This window comes from Acanthisitta chloris, unplaced genomic scaffold (assembly GCF_000695815.1).
Source record: "Acanthisitta chloris isolate BGI_N310 unplaced genomic scaffold, ASM69581v1 scaffold22237, whole genome shotgun sequence".
In the NCBI taxonomy this organism is placed as follows: Eukaryota; Metazoa; Chordata; class Aves; order Passeriformes; family Acanthisittidae; genus Acanthisitta; species Acanthisitta chloris.
In genome coordinates this window covers 25,314-43,183 of record NW_008682327.1, presented here as the reverse complement: position 1 = coordinate 43,183, position 17,870 = coordinate 25,314, and the positions used below count along the sequence as shown (strand labels likewise).

The 17,870-nt window shown below is 37.0% G+C and overlaps 1 protein-coding gene across 1 annotated transcript in view; it reads left to right on the top strand.

Annotated features, from left to right (window-relative positions):
• Window positions 1–17,870, top strand: part of PLA2R1 (phospholipase A2 receptor 1, 180kDa) — a 36,678-nt gene that overhangs the window by 15,217 nt on the left and 3,591 nt on the right. Inside the window, exons 10-24 of the mRNA XM_009078496.1 lie at window positions 867–1,036; window positions 2,235–2,437; window positions 2,732–2,877; window positions 3,362–3,446; window positions 4,405–4,537; window positions 4,919–4,954; window positions 5,459–5,616; window positions 8,370–8,434; window positions 8,818–8,921; window positions 10,156–10,298; window positions 11,143–11,260; window positions 12,041–12,171; window positions 12,729–12,873; window positions 15,797–16,035; window positions 16,863–17,031. Coding sequence (XP_009076744.1) covers window positions 867–1,036; window positions 2,235–2,437; window positions 2,732–2,877; window positions 3,362–3,446; window positions 4,405–4,537; window positions 4,919–4,954; window positions 5,459–5,616; window positions 8,370–8,434; window positions 8,818–8,921; window positions 10,156–10,298; window positions 11,143–11,260; window positions 12,041–12,171; window positions 12,729–12,873; window positions 15,797–16,035; window positions 16,863–17,031 — 2,045 coding nt within the window. The remainder of the gene's footprint in view (window positions 1–866; window positions 1,037–2,234; window positions 2,438–2,731; window positions 2,878–3,361; window positions 3,447–4,404; window positions 4,538–4,918; window positions 4,955–5,458; window positions 5,617–8,369; window positions 8,435–8,817; window positions 8,922–10,155; window positions 10,299–11,142; window positions 11,261–12,040; window positions 12,172–12,728; window positions 12,874–15,796; window positions 16,036–16,862; window positions 17,032–17,870) is intronic.

Sequence of the window (17,870 nt, the reverse complement as noted above, 5' to 3'; positions counted from 1 at the left end):
GCCTTTCAGTTATTGATCCTAAAATATTCATTAAAGAGTAGGTTGTAGAGGAAGGAGAGTTGATATAAAAAGAGAACATGCAGAGGAAATGAAAATTAAATAAGTTCTGAGTCACTCTCAGTGTTGCAGATATATTAATTTTTTTACGTTAATGTCATGCATTCTTTTCACAATGTGTGAAAGCAAAAAGATGTTAGTCTTCCTCAAATTTGGAATTCACTTTGCTGTAAATTTTTTTATATTGCTCATAAATTGAAGCATTTTTGTATAATCCTATACAAATTACATCACAATTAATTGCATTTAAGTGACAAATGGGTTACTATATGCAACAGTTATTACTTACAAAAAGGTGTAAATCTATCACATAACTATAGTGAAGAAATCAACGAAGGAAACAGTGATTCTTTCTGTAGTAAGATCAGCTAGTGCTTTGAGTCCTTCACTGGTTTTTAACGCTGGTTTGTGTGTCTGGTTCCAATAGGACACTTCTATGCAGGGATTTTTCTTTTCTTTCTTCAGGAGCTTTTTCAGACCCCTCTAACTCTTCCCCTTCATGCAAGGAGTTTCTTCTTTTTACTTCTGCATCATTAATATATTCTGTCTTTACATCTTGTAATTCAAACATTGAGGTTATAAAATCTTAATCTAGTGTTTCTTTTATGTGCTCAAATGCTGAAAAAAAAAAGAGGCTTATGCTACAGACTTGTGCCTGAAGTTCCCCACAGAAATCTGTAAAGAAAATTAAGTACCTCTTATATTTTTCTCTTTTGGCATAATTAAAAAATTTTCATGAGAGCTATTCACTGAAAAAAAATGTACCCATTTTATTCTAAAAAACTTTTTGTCTTGATTGTTTCATTCAGGTTTGAGCAAGCTTTTATCAACAGCATGATCCGTAGCATGGTAAAATCTGAGGGAACTTATTTTTGGATAGGATTGCAAGACCTTAACAACACAGGAGAATATGTTTGGCTAAGTACAGATGGAAAGAATCGCTCTGTGAGCTATACAAACTGGAACAAGCACCAGCCACGTGAGTAAGATGCTGATAAAAATAGGAGTGGCTTGGAGCTGGGGGAGAGCTCTCCTCTCTTCCCCCTGCCACCAGTGGCTTAGCAGTGACTGAACAGTCCCAGTCCTTTCCTCCCTGCCTGGTCAAGAGAGCAGAAAGATAAACTTATATCTGCTGTCGACTTTGTAGCTTCCTACCATTAATTGAGTTAGGTGAGTTGGCAGTCATGGAGAAGCTGGAGCTTCCTTCCCACTGGTTGTGGTGGGATGCTGGATGCCACTCTTCCCACCTGAATGTGTGGTGTTGGGAATATTAACCTAGTGTTTCTTTTATGTGCTCAAATGCTAAAAAAAAAATATTAGGAAAAAGTTGTGGGTTACGCTACAGGCTTGTGCCTGAAGTTCCCCACAGCCAGGCCTTCCTCACAGACACAGCTAAGCCCTGAAATTTTTCTTTTCCTATGAGTTATTTTTCATACATTTCTTTATGGACTTTCAACATTTATTGTATACATGATGTTTTTCAAAAAACATCAAAAAAACATACATAATGTTTTTGATACATTTCTTTATGGACTTTTCAAGGGCTTCCTGAGACTTCAAGCACAAGGTCCTAGAGAAGTCATGAATTTTATTCAGTAACAGTCACAGTTTGAAATTTGCTTTTTTACATGAAAAATAGAGGTCAGAGATTGCCAGATACATTTCTGTCAATAAGAACAATGTGTGGAAGTTTCTTTTTCTTCTTCTCCTTTAGTTTCCTGATACCTGGTTTGCTTGTTTGATTTTGTTTGTTTTATAGTAATTAAAAAAAAACATTCCAAGAAAACCAAAAGTGAAAAAAATTGAATAGTTTTTCAACCGTTGAAACATAAACCTCTTAGCAATATCTGAGAATAGAGACATAATAATAAAGACACTCCATTTCACTAATTGCTTCTTGGGTTTGGACTCTTTACATTTATTGCTTTACTACTGCATTTTGCGAAAGTAGTATTTTTAATTGCATTTCATCTCCTGCATTTTGTGAGAGGAACCTTCCATCATGGTTCATTTTGCAAGCTCAAGTCAGGCAAAATGGGCTTACAAACTGGCTGCTGACCAAAGAATTTGCTATTTGTATAAGTTCATAAAGGTTTTATCCAGAACCTCATGCCAATAAAGCAGCTACTTCACCAAAAATTCACAATTTTATTCTCAACACTTACTCCCATGTCTAGGTCATGCTGGAGGATGTGTGGCTATGCGAGGGCAGCACCCCATTGGTTACTGGGAGGTGAAGAGCTGTAAGAACTTCAAAGCAATGTCATTGTGCAAGCAAAAAATCAATTCTTATGAAGAACCTGAACTTACTTTTCAAAAACATTTGAGTTCCTGCTATTTTGGATGGGAGTCAGAACCTAATCTGCTCAACTGCTACAAGGTACATGTCAAACTCGCTTTGAATTTATTTGATTCTACATCAGATTAGGGATCCACTGTTCCTAATGTATTTTTGATAGTGCATTATTTCTTTCACTCAACAAATGAAAATCACCTGTTACCATCTTCCACTGCATTTTAAAGTGAGTGATAGTCTTAAAAATCAGAGCAATACTTTGTAATATACATGGCTTTACTTTGGAAAAAGCGTGAATAATATTTGATTTTTGTGGGTTTCTGAAACAACTGCTCTCCCAAATCAACTACATTTATGACAATGTTTATTTTGTTGCAGATATTTCACAATGAAAAAGTTCTGATGAGAAGAACATGGGATGAAGCAGAAGAATTATGTCAAGATTTTGGAGCACATCTTGCTAGTTTTAGCCATATCTATGAAGAGATATTTTTAAACAATCTATTATATACAATTTTTGATAGGTAAATCTATTTTTAACACAAACAAGATTTATCTTAATCATAGTAATACACAAAAATAATCTACAATTAGTTTCTTCCATCCTCTTTACTGAAGAAGCTCCTACTCTAACACGAACTAGAAATGAGTGAAGTGTATTAGCAACATTGTAATATGATTCTTTCTGAAAATGATCTGTGTGGTAGATGTGGAGCAACTGCTAATGTCAAGGTGATAGTCTTGTGAGTTAGCATTCCCCATTGAAATGGAGGTTTGACAATTTAAATGCTATTTTAAATGTTTTCATCTTGAAAAACATAATTTAAAATTTTAGTGGGCAAACCAGAGTTTACTTCAAGGATACAAAACAGTTAAGAAATGTACAATGGAATTATATATTAAATTCAATAAGAAATTAATTTGTATTTGTAGTATTAAACATATTATTTCTGAAATAACTAAGGAAAAAGTGCATGAGAAATGTTATTTTCTTTGTTTCCATTATAGGACAGAAGAAAGACAGTTCTGGATTGGATTTAATAAAAGAAATGAGCTTTCTGGAGGGACGTGGCAGTGGTCTGACAGAACACCTGTAATTATCTGTTTATTCTATATTTCAGTAACCTTTCAAGTCATATCTGAGTATGCGTTCACAAAAATAAGCCTTGTGAGCAAATGCTGGCCAGGAAAACTCCTTTGTTTTCATGTCCACATGCTCAAAGTAATTGTTACAATGGGATTAATAATACATTACTATTAAGATAACAGCTTATGCAAAAAGGCTGTGCAACTGCGAAAGGAATTTGGTAGGATTATCAAGTTTTGCAGATGTGTGCTTCCCTGCATCTAGGCCAGGGCCAGGCACATGCAGAGTGAACACGTGTGTGTGTGTGTGTGTGTAGTCGTATTTTCATAAACATGCATGCACACACACTGGAAAGCCTTAGAGCTGTGCTTACATGCTTGATCTGTTCCATGATTGTTGGCTTTGTGCCTGTGTTCAGAGCTAAGTCTTTCCTTTTTTAATTCCGTTTTTGATTTTGCATCATTGAAGATGTTGATTGTGCATGACACACTAATGGTTAGTATCTGGAATTTAAGCATCAAACAGCTGAAGAAGAGTCACCTTTCAAGGCTGAAAACCAATTTCAGTTTAAAGAACAGTGTCAGCTCTGCCATCATTACTTCAGTCATTTCAGGATGCAAGTGCAAAGTTCAGTCATGCATTATGTTGAACCAAGCAAAGGCTGTTAGATGTGGGCAACTGCTGTTAATCACATCAAAAAGTGTTAGGTTTCATAGCTATTCAATTATTTTTATGAAGAAAAGGTCTGATACAAGATGGGAAAGTTGGACAGGACAGTGAGACAATATGAGTAGGGACCTTATTTTTTGTATTTTACCGCAATAATTTAGGTGGTCCTCTGCTTGTTGTTTATGATGTTCTTATGGTACACTCATATCTAAATCCTTCCTTTTTCTCCATGATGAGATTTTGAAATGCTTCATCTTGGGTTGTTGGTGAAAGAGAATTAATGTGCTCATTCCAGGTTGTATCTTCGTTTTTGGAGAACAAGTATGTTGAAGATGACTCAAGAAATTGCGGTGTGTTCAAAGTAAACAGAACAGTCTTTCCGGCACACTGCAATGAAAAGCGTGAATGGATATGCAAAATACCAAAAGGTGAAATGTTAATTAACATACATAGTCTGTTGTACACATTATTTGCAATTCAAGAGAGATAAGCGGAAAAAAATCCCAACGCCTCCTTTTCAGCTGCCTCTGGAATTCTCACTGGCCTTGTGCCTGAAATGATGGCAAAGCCATATAGGTTACTTCGTTAGGGTTTGTTATCCAGTTAACGGATCTAATATGTGCAGTCAGTTTCAAAATGGATTGCAAGATTAGCAGTTTGTTGGCAGGAGCTATTCAAAGTTCTTATTCATGAAGATTATAAAAATGTTTTTTAATAAGTGTGGCAATTAATTGACTCTGTGTTTACCTCCTTTTGTTGGTCCCTGAGCAAGAATAGCAATGTTCTTAATGATTTTTTTTTTTTAACAGGTGTTAAACCAATGAATCCATCGTGGTACATTGCTGGTATGAAAACGTTTTCTTTTTTTTGCCTTGAAACATTGTAACTCGGAAATACAACTTAAGCCTTTGGTAAAAATAAAATAGCTAAAATGTTCTGAGTTAAAAATTTACATTAAGGAACTTTAGGAACTTCTTGCTGCAGATCAGAATCTACCACTGTTGTTTAGGAACACTAGAACATCAGATATTACTTTGGTTAGGTTAAGGAATGTTGCCAGTAATAAGCTCAGGAGTTTGATAACCTCTCCATCACATTAAAACTGCATTTTTCCTAAGTCTGGACAACTCTCTTGATATTGGTGTAGTCTCATAGAGTAGAATATTAGAAAAAAAATTAATTATAGTGCATTTTTTTGCCCATAAATTGATATGTTACAGATGGTTCTGCTGTTCATTATGGCATACTTGTCCTCTGACACATGGCTGAAGGCAGGCCACGGGTCAAAAAAATGTGACTTGAAATGAGTTTTTATCCCTGCACACCACTGACTTTTGCTCGTTTTCTAGAACTGCCATGGTTATATTACCAAGGAGCAGAATATCTTTTCCATGTCAGTCCTACAGACTGGGAAACCTACAAGTTTGTCTGTGGCTGGCTTCGCAGTGGAATGGCAACAATAAATTCTTCTGATGAACAAGCCTTTATTCAAAATAAAATCAAGAAGGTAAGAAAAACTACACCTTTTAAAAAATAAACTATCAGGCAGTAACTGGCTATTTTCTGCTGCATCTTTTGGAATCTGTCTACATGTTACTCCAGGTAGAATCCAACAAACACCTTAGAAATAATGTTCCTGCTGTCTTCATTTTCCACATCCCTCCCTGAAGCCCTATTTAGCTAAAGAACTCAGGAACATTTCAGGTCTGCAGAATCATCTCTGCTAATGAGCAGATTGGCCAATCTGCCTCAAAAAAACCAAGAGGAGCAAAAATCAGCTTCCTATACCAAAGTTAGGAAAGTAATTGGGGGGGTAAAGAGAAAGGCGTATTTCACATGTGGTATACATCCTCTGTTTCTTCTCCTTCTCCCACCCCTCCATGACCAAGGCAATCCATTGTAGTTCCTCATGTGTTCACACAGTGGTTCTGCATGCATCAGGATGTCTCCTGATCCTGCACAGTTCCACAGCTCTCCATTCCTATTCTGTGACTTGGCAAATGGTCATCAGGTAGCAGAGGGACATTTCAGTGACTGTCTTAGCATGATGTGGGCCGCAAGTGCATATGTTTGAAATGGTCTCCATAGTTTAAATCTTCAACGTGATCATTTGAAAGGTTACTTTTGGGGAGAGCTGACTAAGAGCAAAGGATTATCAATTTCTCAGCACCTTAATATCTAGAACTAAACCGTAGAGGGTAGGTGCTTATGACCATGGGAAATAGATTACCTTTTTCCCTGTGTATGCTGGCTTGGGCAATGTTCCAGTGTGTCCACAGATTCGTATGATGTCTATTGAGTTAAACCCCTTTGTGACTATAGATATTTTTATGGGGGGGGGAAGACCTTTACCTCTAAATTCCTTCTTCTGGTTTACAGCAGAATTTCTCTAGAACCTTTCTGATGTAACAAATAGGTTTGAAACTGAGAAGCTGCAGAAGCAGATGAATTCCGAAGAAACTGAGTCTGTTTTCTTTTAGATGTTCTCAGTAAAACCAAAATAACAAAAATTTAAAAAACTGAATACAAATAATCTATCTGCCTTACTGAGTACAAAATTCTACAGCTGTGATCTAAAGGAATATTGTAATCTTTAAAAGAACAACTAGTTCTGGGTAGAGAAAATCTCAACCCACACTTAGTTTTTCTTGCACTGTGTACAGCCTTCTTTGCTTTTAACTTGTAGTATAAAGTGTAAGTAGAATAACGTGCTGCTTAAGTAAGTTTATATTAAAACATGATGGAATGGATTTAAACCAATAGTTCATGGCAGAAAAAACTTACAATGAATGAGCAGCATAACTGGCTAGGCTGTCTTCTTCCACATCTGCCAGATTGTGATGTCATATAATTTCTGCCATATGTAACACTGAATGTTTATGATTGAAAAAGTTAAATGTGTTTTATCATCTTAAGATCACTTAAAATGGATAATCAGAATGCTTCTTTACAGTCATGTTTACTTACAAGAGCTCTTTTAAAAGTGGATTTCTTGTTAAATGAGTGGGTATTTCAGCAGTTTGTGAGCATTCTGTAATGAAAAACTCAAGTTTTGTCCCTTGGCCCTTGAAATCAGTTTAACTTCCTTGAAGTTTTGTCTCAGAATACAGCATACACAGCTATTTTAAAGCCTTCTGCCTTTGGCTAAGCTTTTCCAGTATAGTCAGGTGTGTCCCAGAGGGATTGTAACTAGTTTCCTGTGGAAGCAGGAGTAAGTATGGGAATCACTAAAATAATAATCAGCAGTTCGAATGGGATTTGCATGTGTCATTAGAAAACTTGGTCAAAATTTCTTATCATGGAATTTGAGATCACATTTTTCACTATTTCTTTAAAAACTAATATGTAGGCTGAGTTTTATGATTAGAAAACTAAACTCAGAGCCAGGAAATACCAAATCAGATAGTATTCCTGAGTCTTTTCTTTGTCAGAAATGTCTGTTTTCTTCATTTGATAATTGCCAAATAAGCTATAAGCTGGAGAAATACTAACTAACTCTCAGGACAGCATGGCTGCACAATGCAGGCTGAACTTCACCTCTTTCTGAAAAAAAAAAATAATTGCTTCACAGAGACAGGATGGTGTCTCCAGTGTCCCGGACATCCAGAACCTTTTTTTTTCTGCTTTTTCCAAAGGCCCCAAAACTGCGACTGAGTGGCTAACCCTGAAAGTGAAACCCATTCACGGCCTAAGCTAGAATCAAGTCAGCACAGCAATAACATGTGGCTGTTGGAATTTCGTTACTTTTGTGACTTTTCCATAGTACTTTGCCTTTTAGGAGCAAAGGTCCAGAGCCTTACATGAGAACAATCATCACTCTGGAAAGCATCTCTAGAAATCTCATGCATGAACTATACAAAGTCAGTAAGTGTTCATAGAAAGCATTTTCAAAACATTAAGGATCAGCAGAATATTAATGCTAAAATGAAATATTTCCTATTGTCTAATTTTAGGAGTTGGGGAAAAACCATTTCTGGTCTAAGACTACAGTACTCTCCAAACCAGATAAGCTGTAAATTCCTAGGTTACGGAAGATACATCAGCAATCCTGTGGAAATGTGAGGGCTAAATCATGCTGTGCTTACGTGAATAACTTTACTGTAGTGACATGAATTAACATGGGCAGGATTTAGCACATGTTCTTTCCCCTGGAACCCAGCGGAGATGCTATTTGTCTGAATACAGTCAGGCTTTAGGAGTATGTTAATGCATTGATAAGAGAGCAGCAACAGCTAAACATGGCGAAACATTTTTTTATAGCTGTCGAATAGTGATGTTCGCTGGTGGATCGGATTGCATGCAGAAAACCTCAGTGATGAATTTCGGTAAGATTATGTACACCTGAGCTGCTCTGAGTTGTGCTTGGCAGGCCCTGTTCAGAGGCTGCCTCTCAGTATGATGGGCCACAGCAGTTTGATAACGGAGTGGGATATTCAAGAGACAACTTCAGTTCTCGTGGAAATACCATTCAGAATATATTGCCCTTAGTTGATCTCCGTGTCACAGTATTCTTTCTGAAAGGGTTGTAAAAGACAAGACAAAGACATCAATATGGACCTTGGTGGTGGTGGTTGCCTGTTTTTTTTAATGCTTAGTTAATAAAGGGACACTTTCTCCCTTGTTTCTCTGTTATGAACACTTTAATGGAGGATGTATTTTTAGGTAAGGATACAAAAAATGTAACTACACTCTTAACGCTTCTGTGCAGCTGGAGAGGTGAATTGCCAGTAACATACGAGAACTGGAATAAAGGGAGAGAAAGAGATCTACAGAAACCAGGGGAAAGATGTGGATTCATTTCATCACAAACAGGTTTCTTTTATATTTCCTTTTGCTGCAGGAGTTGTGACTTGACTCTGTTGTTGGCTAAAGGGTTTATATTTTTTCATATTTAAGTCCTGTTACGTAGTTACAATTTGCACAACTGCTTCTGTGATTAAGGAAAGAATAGTAAATATCATTAATATGCTTAGAGACTAGGTCTTAAAAGTATATTAATAGTTCCAGCTCTCTAAAGTCAAAATACAAAGATTCTAGTGATACTGATACTTTAGTTGTAACTAATCTGTTATGTGGCACAGCAACAATGTTAATGCATTGCTGCTGTTCACAGTTAGTTTACTCACAACCAAGTGATCCAGATCGACTGAGCAACAATTTTTCCTACATCTATAAACTGGTTTTCTATTGGCACACAGCTTTAAATGCTCAGGTTTCTAGCTTATTTTTGATCCCATAGCCAATCTGCTGAGAGATTTTTGGGTATCATGGTTTTGGCACTAGCCTTTACATCGTCACATAGCTCTATATTACCTAGAATAATAAAAAAAATAATTAAAGTGCTTCTGGTTCCAGTGATTTCTGTCATCTCACAGTCTCTGTTTTCTGAAGATGTGCAAGTCATGTGATAAAGTAAACATGTCAGGCCCATGGAACGAAAAACTACCCAGCTTTGTATTTGTGAGAAGAGCTGGAAAAACTAATTCAGCTGCACTCTTGTAATCCCAACCTCAAAAGTCAAAACTGAAAAAATGTAAAACCTTCTGGTTTTTTTGCACACATACTCTTGGGCATTTGATTAATGACTTCTGAATGCTTGCGTTTGCCATTACTATAGTTAGTATCAGATAAAAGGAAGGGACACTCATTCTCCCCCTCAGCTGGCCAGCAGACGGGGACTGGCTAACAACTTGAGTGCCTTAAAAAGTGTGTTTTCCTCCTAAGCAGGTCAGCGTTTGACATCATTACCTGGATCTGGCAAAAAAATGTCACCATTTTAAATACATGATGATATAGGCATATGTTATGTGACTCGGTGTAGAGGAATTGGTTTTATTCGATAAAATTAAACTGGGAATAAAAGTATGAGTGAGCTCCATGAACCATCAAATCCACTGTAATGCAGTATGTCCAAATGTATTTGATGTAGAATCTCCTTTTACTCAAACCCTTCTTGATAATAGCTAAGCTAGCTAAAAAAAAACCCCACAAAAACCTTTTAAATTCTCAAACCCAACATTGAACGGTGATTTCTCTTTTTATGCAGGACTCTGGGGTGATGAAAATTGTACTGTCTCTCTTCCCTGTATTTGTAAACGTCAAATTGCATGGAAAATAGAGAAAGAGATTCCAAAAGACCAGAACCAACAAGGAGTATGTCCTAAAGGCTGGTTGCACTTTGGATTCAAAGTAAAATATTTTTTTACTGCTGTTTCATTATTCCAAACGCTTTTCATATTTAGGACAGAAATTGTACTACTTAAAGATTATTCAATATTTGAAGATATTCTTCCCTTTTGAAAGCAGGGCCATTAGGTTTATTGCTACTGACACAGTGACACAAAGCTTTATTGCTGTTAAGTAGCTTCACACATTTCAAGAATGTGTCTTAATAAAGTGTCAAAAATTTTACTGTAGTTCCAGGGAGTGAATACTCTTATATGCAAAGGCTATCCAAATGTATTTGTGCACTTGCCATAAAAAGCCTGTTCCATCCTAAAGAGGATGAAAAAACATTTTCATATATGACAATTTCAAGAGTCTTTTATCATGCCAAAAGAGATCTCTAACCCCATGATCTACTAAATGGATCCCTAACTGCTGTCATCCTCTGAAAGGTGCTGTTTCAAACGTGGTTCATCAAAGATAATTATAACTAAAGTCTGTCTGTAATTGAAAGTCTATAGGTGGTTATTTCATCAGACTTCTCTTAAATGCATACGTTCCATAATAGCAACAGGCGTTAAGGTGGTCGGATTTATCCCAGTGCTGACTGCAGTGACTGCAAGGATAAATGTAGCCCAGATTGTGTTTGCCTTTAAACAAATGATTTGAACACAGTCCTGATTGCAGCTGAAAACTAATACCAACCATGTTGGAGATGTCCATTGTGGGACAGCAACTAGTGAAATATTTCACATTCAGTAACAGTGTGTGAAATGTTTTAGGATTGATAAATTACTGGAGAAAAAAAAAAACAAAGCAAATTAGTATTTTGTTGTTGGGGTTTTGTTTTTTTGTTTTTCGGAAACAGTGCTTTTTGATACAAATTCCAAAGGATCCAGAGTATCTGAGAGACTGGTACTCTGCACAAGAGTTCTGCCGTCGCTATGATGGGTCACTTGCTTTCCTGGAGGATGAATTGGAACAAGGTAGAGCACTAAAAATATTGTTTAAAGAATAAAATTTAATCTTCAGTAGGATGCTATAGTCAAGTTTAATCTTGAATACACATTTGGGAAAGATCATTCAGATCTTAGTCATCATTCCACAGCTTTAAACAAATTAGTATTCTCTTTCCCAGTTTCCAAAAGTGTGAAGATTCACTCAGCTATATGACAGGTACATTTGAAGTAATACTCTCTTTTGTGCTTACTGCCATGCATTTAAACTACCAACAAAATAATGGAATACCCATGGAAAATTTGCTATATGAAATTCTTTATGAATGAAACCTCTCATTTTTATCCTTTACTAGTACTTAAAATCTGATCTATAGTATAGCACATAAGCTTAGCACTAGGCTGGAACTGTCAGAGAAATAAATGCCAGCACATTTGGAAATATTTATAATCCCATTTGTAAAAATCTGTGGTTGAATGTCATACATTTGTAAAACCACTTATTTGGAGGTGGGAGGAATCTCACCAACTATCTTTAGTTGAGAAATCTCGTTTTCAACTAAAGGCTTCTTCAGTGGGATAGTATTATTAGCTAATGGACTAGATCCTAACCCAACTGAAATTAATCAATTTAACTGAATTTATAGTTGCATGACACTGAAATGTCATTCCTGTTTCTACTTTCTAGTGATGATGTAATGTCATCAATTAGACATTAATGTTTTCAGTGCTTTGGTGTGTTGGAAGAGACTTCATCTATCACTAAATGCTTGCCAGATTATTTTATTTCATTTCTGTTTAATTTTCTAGCTTTCATAACAATGAATCTATATGGACAGAAAACTAGTGTTTGGATTGGTTTCCAGAGTGATGATTATGAAAAATGGGTGAATGAAAATCCTCCAATATTTGCCAACTGGTCTCCAGTTGAAGTAGTGCGTGTGAGTATATTCAGGGGTTTACAACGGTAGGAAGTTGTTTTATCAGTAAAAGTCATAATTGCCACAAAGACAAGGCTAAAGTTGTTACAGCAACTTAGGCCTCTCTTAATTTTTGCAGCATCAAAGAACTGTGAGTGCAGATTTATGGGCACAACTAGAAGCAGCAAAAAAGGCACTACCTTTCACATAATTTGTGGCTTTAGTCACATTCTATTGCAGTTGTTTTAAGTACCAAAGTTTGAATTACATGGTTATTATCATATGCTTTGTCTGAACAAAGTTTAGGAATAACATTAGGAATTTCATACTTTAATAGATTGTTTTACAACACGTTAGTCCATGTTCAGCTTAGCATTTTAGTTTGTTCAGTGAAAGATTCTGACTTTTTTATTATGAGGTTATTGTTTCAAATTGTATTTATGGGACTGTTCATTGTTCTACCGAAATATTTATAGTAGTGACTTTCACGTAATTATCCTTCTAAATTTAATGTAATAATTATGCATTTTTTACACAGTGTATTTTAAAATTAATATAAGGTTCTGTGTTGATTGCAGAGACAGCATTTTAACAGTGCAACCATTCAAGAACAACTTCCACTATGTACATTGGTATCAAATAACCCTAATTTTTATTTTACGGGAAAATGGTACTTAGAAAACTGTCAGAAAAATTATGGGTTTGTCTGCCAAAAGACTCAGGGTAAGGTTTTGTCTTGCTTCGCTTCTGTTCTCTTTTCATACTATATTGAATTCATCTTACTTTATTTTCATCCAGAACCAGCTTGTTATAGGTGTCTCCAAAACCAGGAACATAAAAGATTTGTACGATTTTTTTGATATTTAGACAGACTAGCTCTACATAATTTAATAAACCAGTAGCTGTGAAGTAGAAGTAATTGGTAAAAAAATTTCTGTTGTTAAGTTTTCTTCCTAATTTTGAGCTTTCTGTTGTATGAATAGAGATTAAATTTCTTATGTTCTTTCATGGCAGGAGAGTAATGCATGAAATTACAAAAGGTTAAACTGAGGGTAAAATTGATGAAAATATTATTTTGGGTGGGGGATTGTAACATGCAATATTAAGTCAGAATAGGCTCTAGAAAAATTTATTTCTGTGAGCAGCACAGACCAACTGGCTATTGTATAGAGTTTGTCTGTTCTTTTCACACTTCTCTAACTCTAGTAGCATAAAGTTCACTTGCCAGAAGCATGAAGCTTTTGCAAGGAACAGTAGTTGTTTGGTTTCCTCAAGCCATGTTCGGTGCTGCCTCTCAGCTGACAACCATGAGTAGCTCCTGCAGCTCTGGAGTCCTGTGCCTGGGGCTGCTGCACCTCTGCCAGCAGGATCCTGCCAGCGCATTTTACCAAAATAGACTAGCAGCAAATTATTAACCCTGAAGCAAAGGGAGAGTTGTTATCTGAGCCTGTAAGGAGTCTCCTTGGCTGCTGCACTTAGTGTGAGGGTGGGTTTGTATGGCTCAATTCTGTTATTACCTCTTGGTTAAGCCCTGGCTCTAAAGAGACAACACTTTCCTGTTGGCTACACAGGAGGAGAGGGAGGGCCAGTTGAGAAGCAGAACAAACAAACACTTGGGCAGCACTCACATTGACTCCAGCAAAGCATAGCTGCATTTGACATATTGTGAACTACAGCATATTGTGAACTACAGTTGCAGGGAGGGTTGGAGTAATCCCATACATAGTGTAGAAAAAATAAATGTGTTTTCCTGTTGGTCTGTTGAGGTTACCACCCAAACGTTTGTGTTTTAACACCTTGCTGCTGCTGCTTCAGACACATGGAGAAGGTGTGAAAAGACAGGAAGGAAAACAGTTACCTTATGGTGGCCAGGGTTGTGTCAGGGATTTGGGCTGCAGTGGGTGCTCAGGATCCTACCAGGTTTCCTGGCTGGGTGAATGTGGAAGTGGCTCATGGGCCCTGGCTGAAATGCAGCTCAGAGCTGCTCTGTGCACAGCAGGGTGCTGCTGGGTGTGAAGGGACTCTCCTGCCTCCCCAGTGGGATGCCCAGGGCACTTCCACAAACTCTCAGGTAATTCAGCTTGTCAATTCAACAGAAAACTTTGACCTTTTTTTTTTTCCTGCTGTATTTATTTATTTTCCCCAAATTGATGTAATTTCTGCAGCTTTTCCAGGCTGTATCAGCTCCCTGTTGGGTCAGGCAAACACCAGACCAGTGTTTGGGAATATGCAGTGGGAAGAGCAGAGAAGCAAAGAAGGGTGTAGTGAGACAGCCTCTTGCTGGCAGTAGTGAACTGCTAAATTTGTTCAAGTGTCCAAACAAAAGTGTCAGTTCCTGGCAAGATGAGTTAGTGCTTTGTTTCTGCCATCCTGTTTGCATCCTGTTTCCTCTTCTTTGAATTATTTTCTGAAGGAGACTAAAATGAAATAAAGCAGCAGGGGATCTGAACTGGGCTCTGATCTCTTAGTGATGCTTGAGTTAGGATTGTGTCAGCAATTTACAGCATTTTCTGCCTTTTCTTTTTTTAAGCAGTGGCACATGCTGAAAGCTGGAACAAAACGGGGTGCTTCAGTTAGCTCAAGAGCAGAACTTTTTCTTGCTTAGAAATTGCTAATTTTAAATGATTTGTGAATGACAAGTAATAAATTAATTTACTATTTTACAATGCTTGTTAACACTCCTCCTCTCTTAGTCATAAGGGGAACCAAGTCTAAAAACACTCTACCTTGTAGCAAAGCAACCACTTCATTTTGTAATCACAGAGAAGCTTTACCGACAGAAATAATTAACCCAAACTGACAAATGGGATTGAAACTGTGGCACTGCTTTATTTCAATAATCTTGTTAAATGTAAACTGGGAAGATTCATACACACTACCAAAGGCATTTGCCTCCTGTGGAAGAGTTAGGACCAGCAGCACTGCAGACTGGGCTGGGGTGGAGATGGTCTCTGTCTCCTGATTTTTTTTATCATGGGAGACTATTTCTTAAATCTAACAAGTTTGATTCTTCATTTCATCATTTTATACATTGCTGTGTTAGTTTATCATAAAAAAGAGATTTAAGTCTCCATACACAGAGGATTTCTCTTTAAGTGCCACACTCTGATCTTCCCTACATTGGCTCATGGATACTAAAGATGAGCTCAAGAAGCTCCCAAGCACGCACTTGTACCATGAGCCAAAGTTTGTTATCCTTTTGGCTGTGCCAGTACAATTAATTTTGAGGCCAGGCTTTAAACTGGTCTTGGAAATTATTAATAGTAACAGGCCAAAAAAGAGGTAATCTAAAAAACATCCAAGGTACCTGGGATAAGAGCACTTTGCAGCCCACTGCTACTGGACATTTAGAATATGCCCAGACCCCTAGTGAGTTCTTACTGACCTTCAAGGACGCAGTCAGTGGAACTAACCTTATCCAGGTTTGGGGGTTTTTTGTTATACATTAAACTCATTCATTCCTGTGATACTCTTCTAGCAGTCATCATCTTTTCAAAGTTCACAGTGCTTTCCTAAAACCAGGGAGTTTGTGATTTTCAGATTTGGTTTTCAGGATAGTTCTGATTTTTTTTAGAAGCTGTTCAGCTATGATCAAGTTCTTTGTTTCAGAAATAAATAAGTCCTTTTTTTTTCCTGTTTGTAACAGACACATCCAGACATGTCATCAATGCATCTGAAATGTATCCTGTGCCAGATACTTTAGAATATGGAAACAGAATGTATAAACTAATACGTGGGAATTTTACATGGTCTTCAGCTTTAAAAACCTGCATGGCGAACAGCGCAGAGTTGGTCAGCATTGCAGACCACTATCACCAAGCTTTCCTCACGGTCATTGTGAATCGGCTGGGATACAACCACTGGATTGGGCTGTTCACTTCAGATGTATGTAGTAGATTACCAGGCTATGAACATGATGCCTCAAAGGAGTTTTTCCAGTAACAAGCTCATGAGCTATATCATTCATTTTGCTTCACAGAAAGTTTGCATCTGGAAATGAAACCCTGGAAAGCTTGAGCCCTAAACAGTTGGGTTTTTGCAACATAATGTATAAGTCTAATGAAAGCCACTTTGGTGCAATGAGTACTGAAAACTAAAAGCCAGGCTATGAACATGATGCCTCAAAGGAGTTTTTCCAGTAACAAGCTCATGAGCTATATCATTCATTTTGCTTCACAGAAAGTTTGCATCTGGAAATGAAACCCTGGAAAGCTTGAGCCCTAAACAGTTGGGTTTTTGCAACATAATGTATAAGTCTAATGAAAGCCACTTTGGTGCAATGAGTACTGAAAACTAAAAGCCAAAGTCTAATGAAAGCCACTTTGGTGCAATGACTACTGAAAAAGCCATAGAAATCTAATGAAAGCCACTTTGGTGCAATGACTACTGAAAACTAAAAGCCATAGAAAGCTTTAAAAAACACACAAAAATCTCTTGTTGTATCAACATTGAAATTATGTTGTTTAATTTGGAGTTATGCAATGGCCCAAATAAGCACTTGTTGAAAACAGCAGGTCAGATGTAGTTTGTAGTCTCCCAAAAGTAAGTTGGGAGGATCCTTGGATATGCCTTTTGTAGATCCTTCTGGATCCATCCAGCCTTCACAAAATTAAAAGATGTTCTGTGATACTTGGTGAGGATGCCACCAAAAGAAGATTAACTTGTATAGTGCTTAAGCATATCAAAAGATAACCTGAAATTTGTTTTGGCAGAATGGGCTTAACTTTGAATGGTCAGATGGGACCAGGTCTTTGTTTTCCTTCTGGGAAGATGATGAGTCCCAGGCCTTTGGCAGCTGTGTCTACCTTGATACTTCGGGGCACTGGAAAAGCACAAGTTGTGAACAAATTCTGCAAGGAGCAGTCTGCCATGTGCCACCTAGTAAGTCAGAGTTCAGATTTATATTAAATCTTTGCAACTGCAAATATGTGTACTGACAGTGGAAGTATGGGAAAGGAAATTAATTGGTTTGAGGTTAGGCATTGATAATAGTATTATTTAAAATGGAAGTACATTTCTGCATTTACTGTCTGTATCTCCTATTTGTGATACCCTTTTTTCCCAATAAAATATTGGCCATCAGCAGAATGGAAAGAGAACTTTCATAATAGAAAAGGAACAGGAAAATTACTTACTCTGTCTCTTCAGTGAACACTATATTATTTATGACAAATGAGATTTGCTAATAACCTGGCTTGATGGGGAAATAAATTCAGTTTGCTGCAATTAACTGTGGGATGGGAGAAGGGAAGCATTTAGAGCAAAGTGAAATATTAGTCACATCTTCACTTATAGCACATCAAAGATTTTGCAAATTATTTTGGTAAAGATAACAGTATTTTCCTGTATCCTAAAATATGTTGTGTTTCCTGCAATGCTCTGTGAGTTACCTGGGCTTCAGTTGAATCCAGAATTCAGGTCTGGAACTCCATTCAGTCCAGCACTGCATGGGCTTTGGCACCATGCAGTTCTCCCAATACTTCCTGTTCAGCAGTGTTGATCAACAGGGGTTCACCTACAGCTTATCATAGCTTTTGGTTCTGTTGAGAAAGAAGCTGTTTTGGAATCCTTCAAGACAAAAATTATTCTTTAGCATGCCTTTTGTAATGAAGACAACTGATTTCTTTTTCAAGTTCGTAATTGTATATAGCCTAAGGTTTACTGAATTTTTTTAAGTGTTTTGTAGCAAAGTAGGATGCATTTGAAACCATAGGTAATGT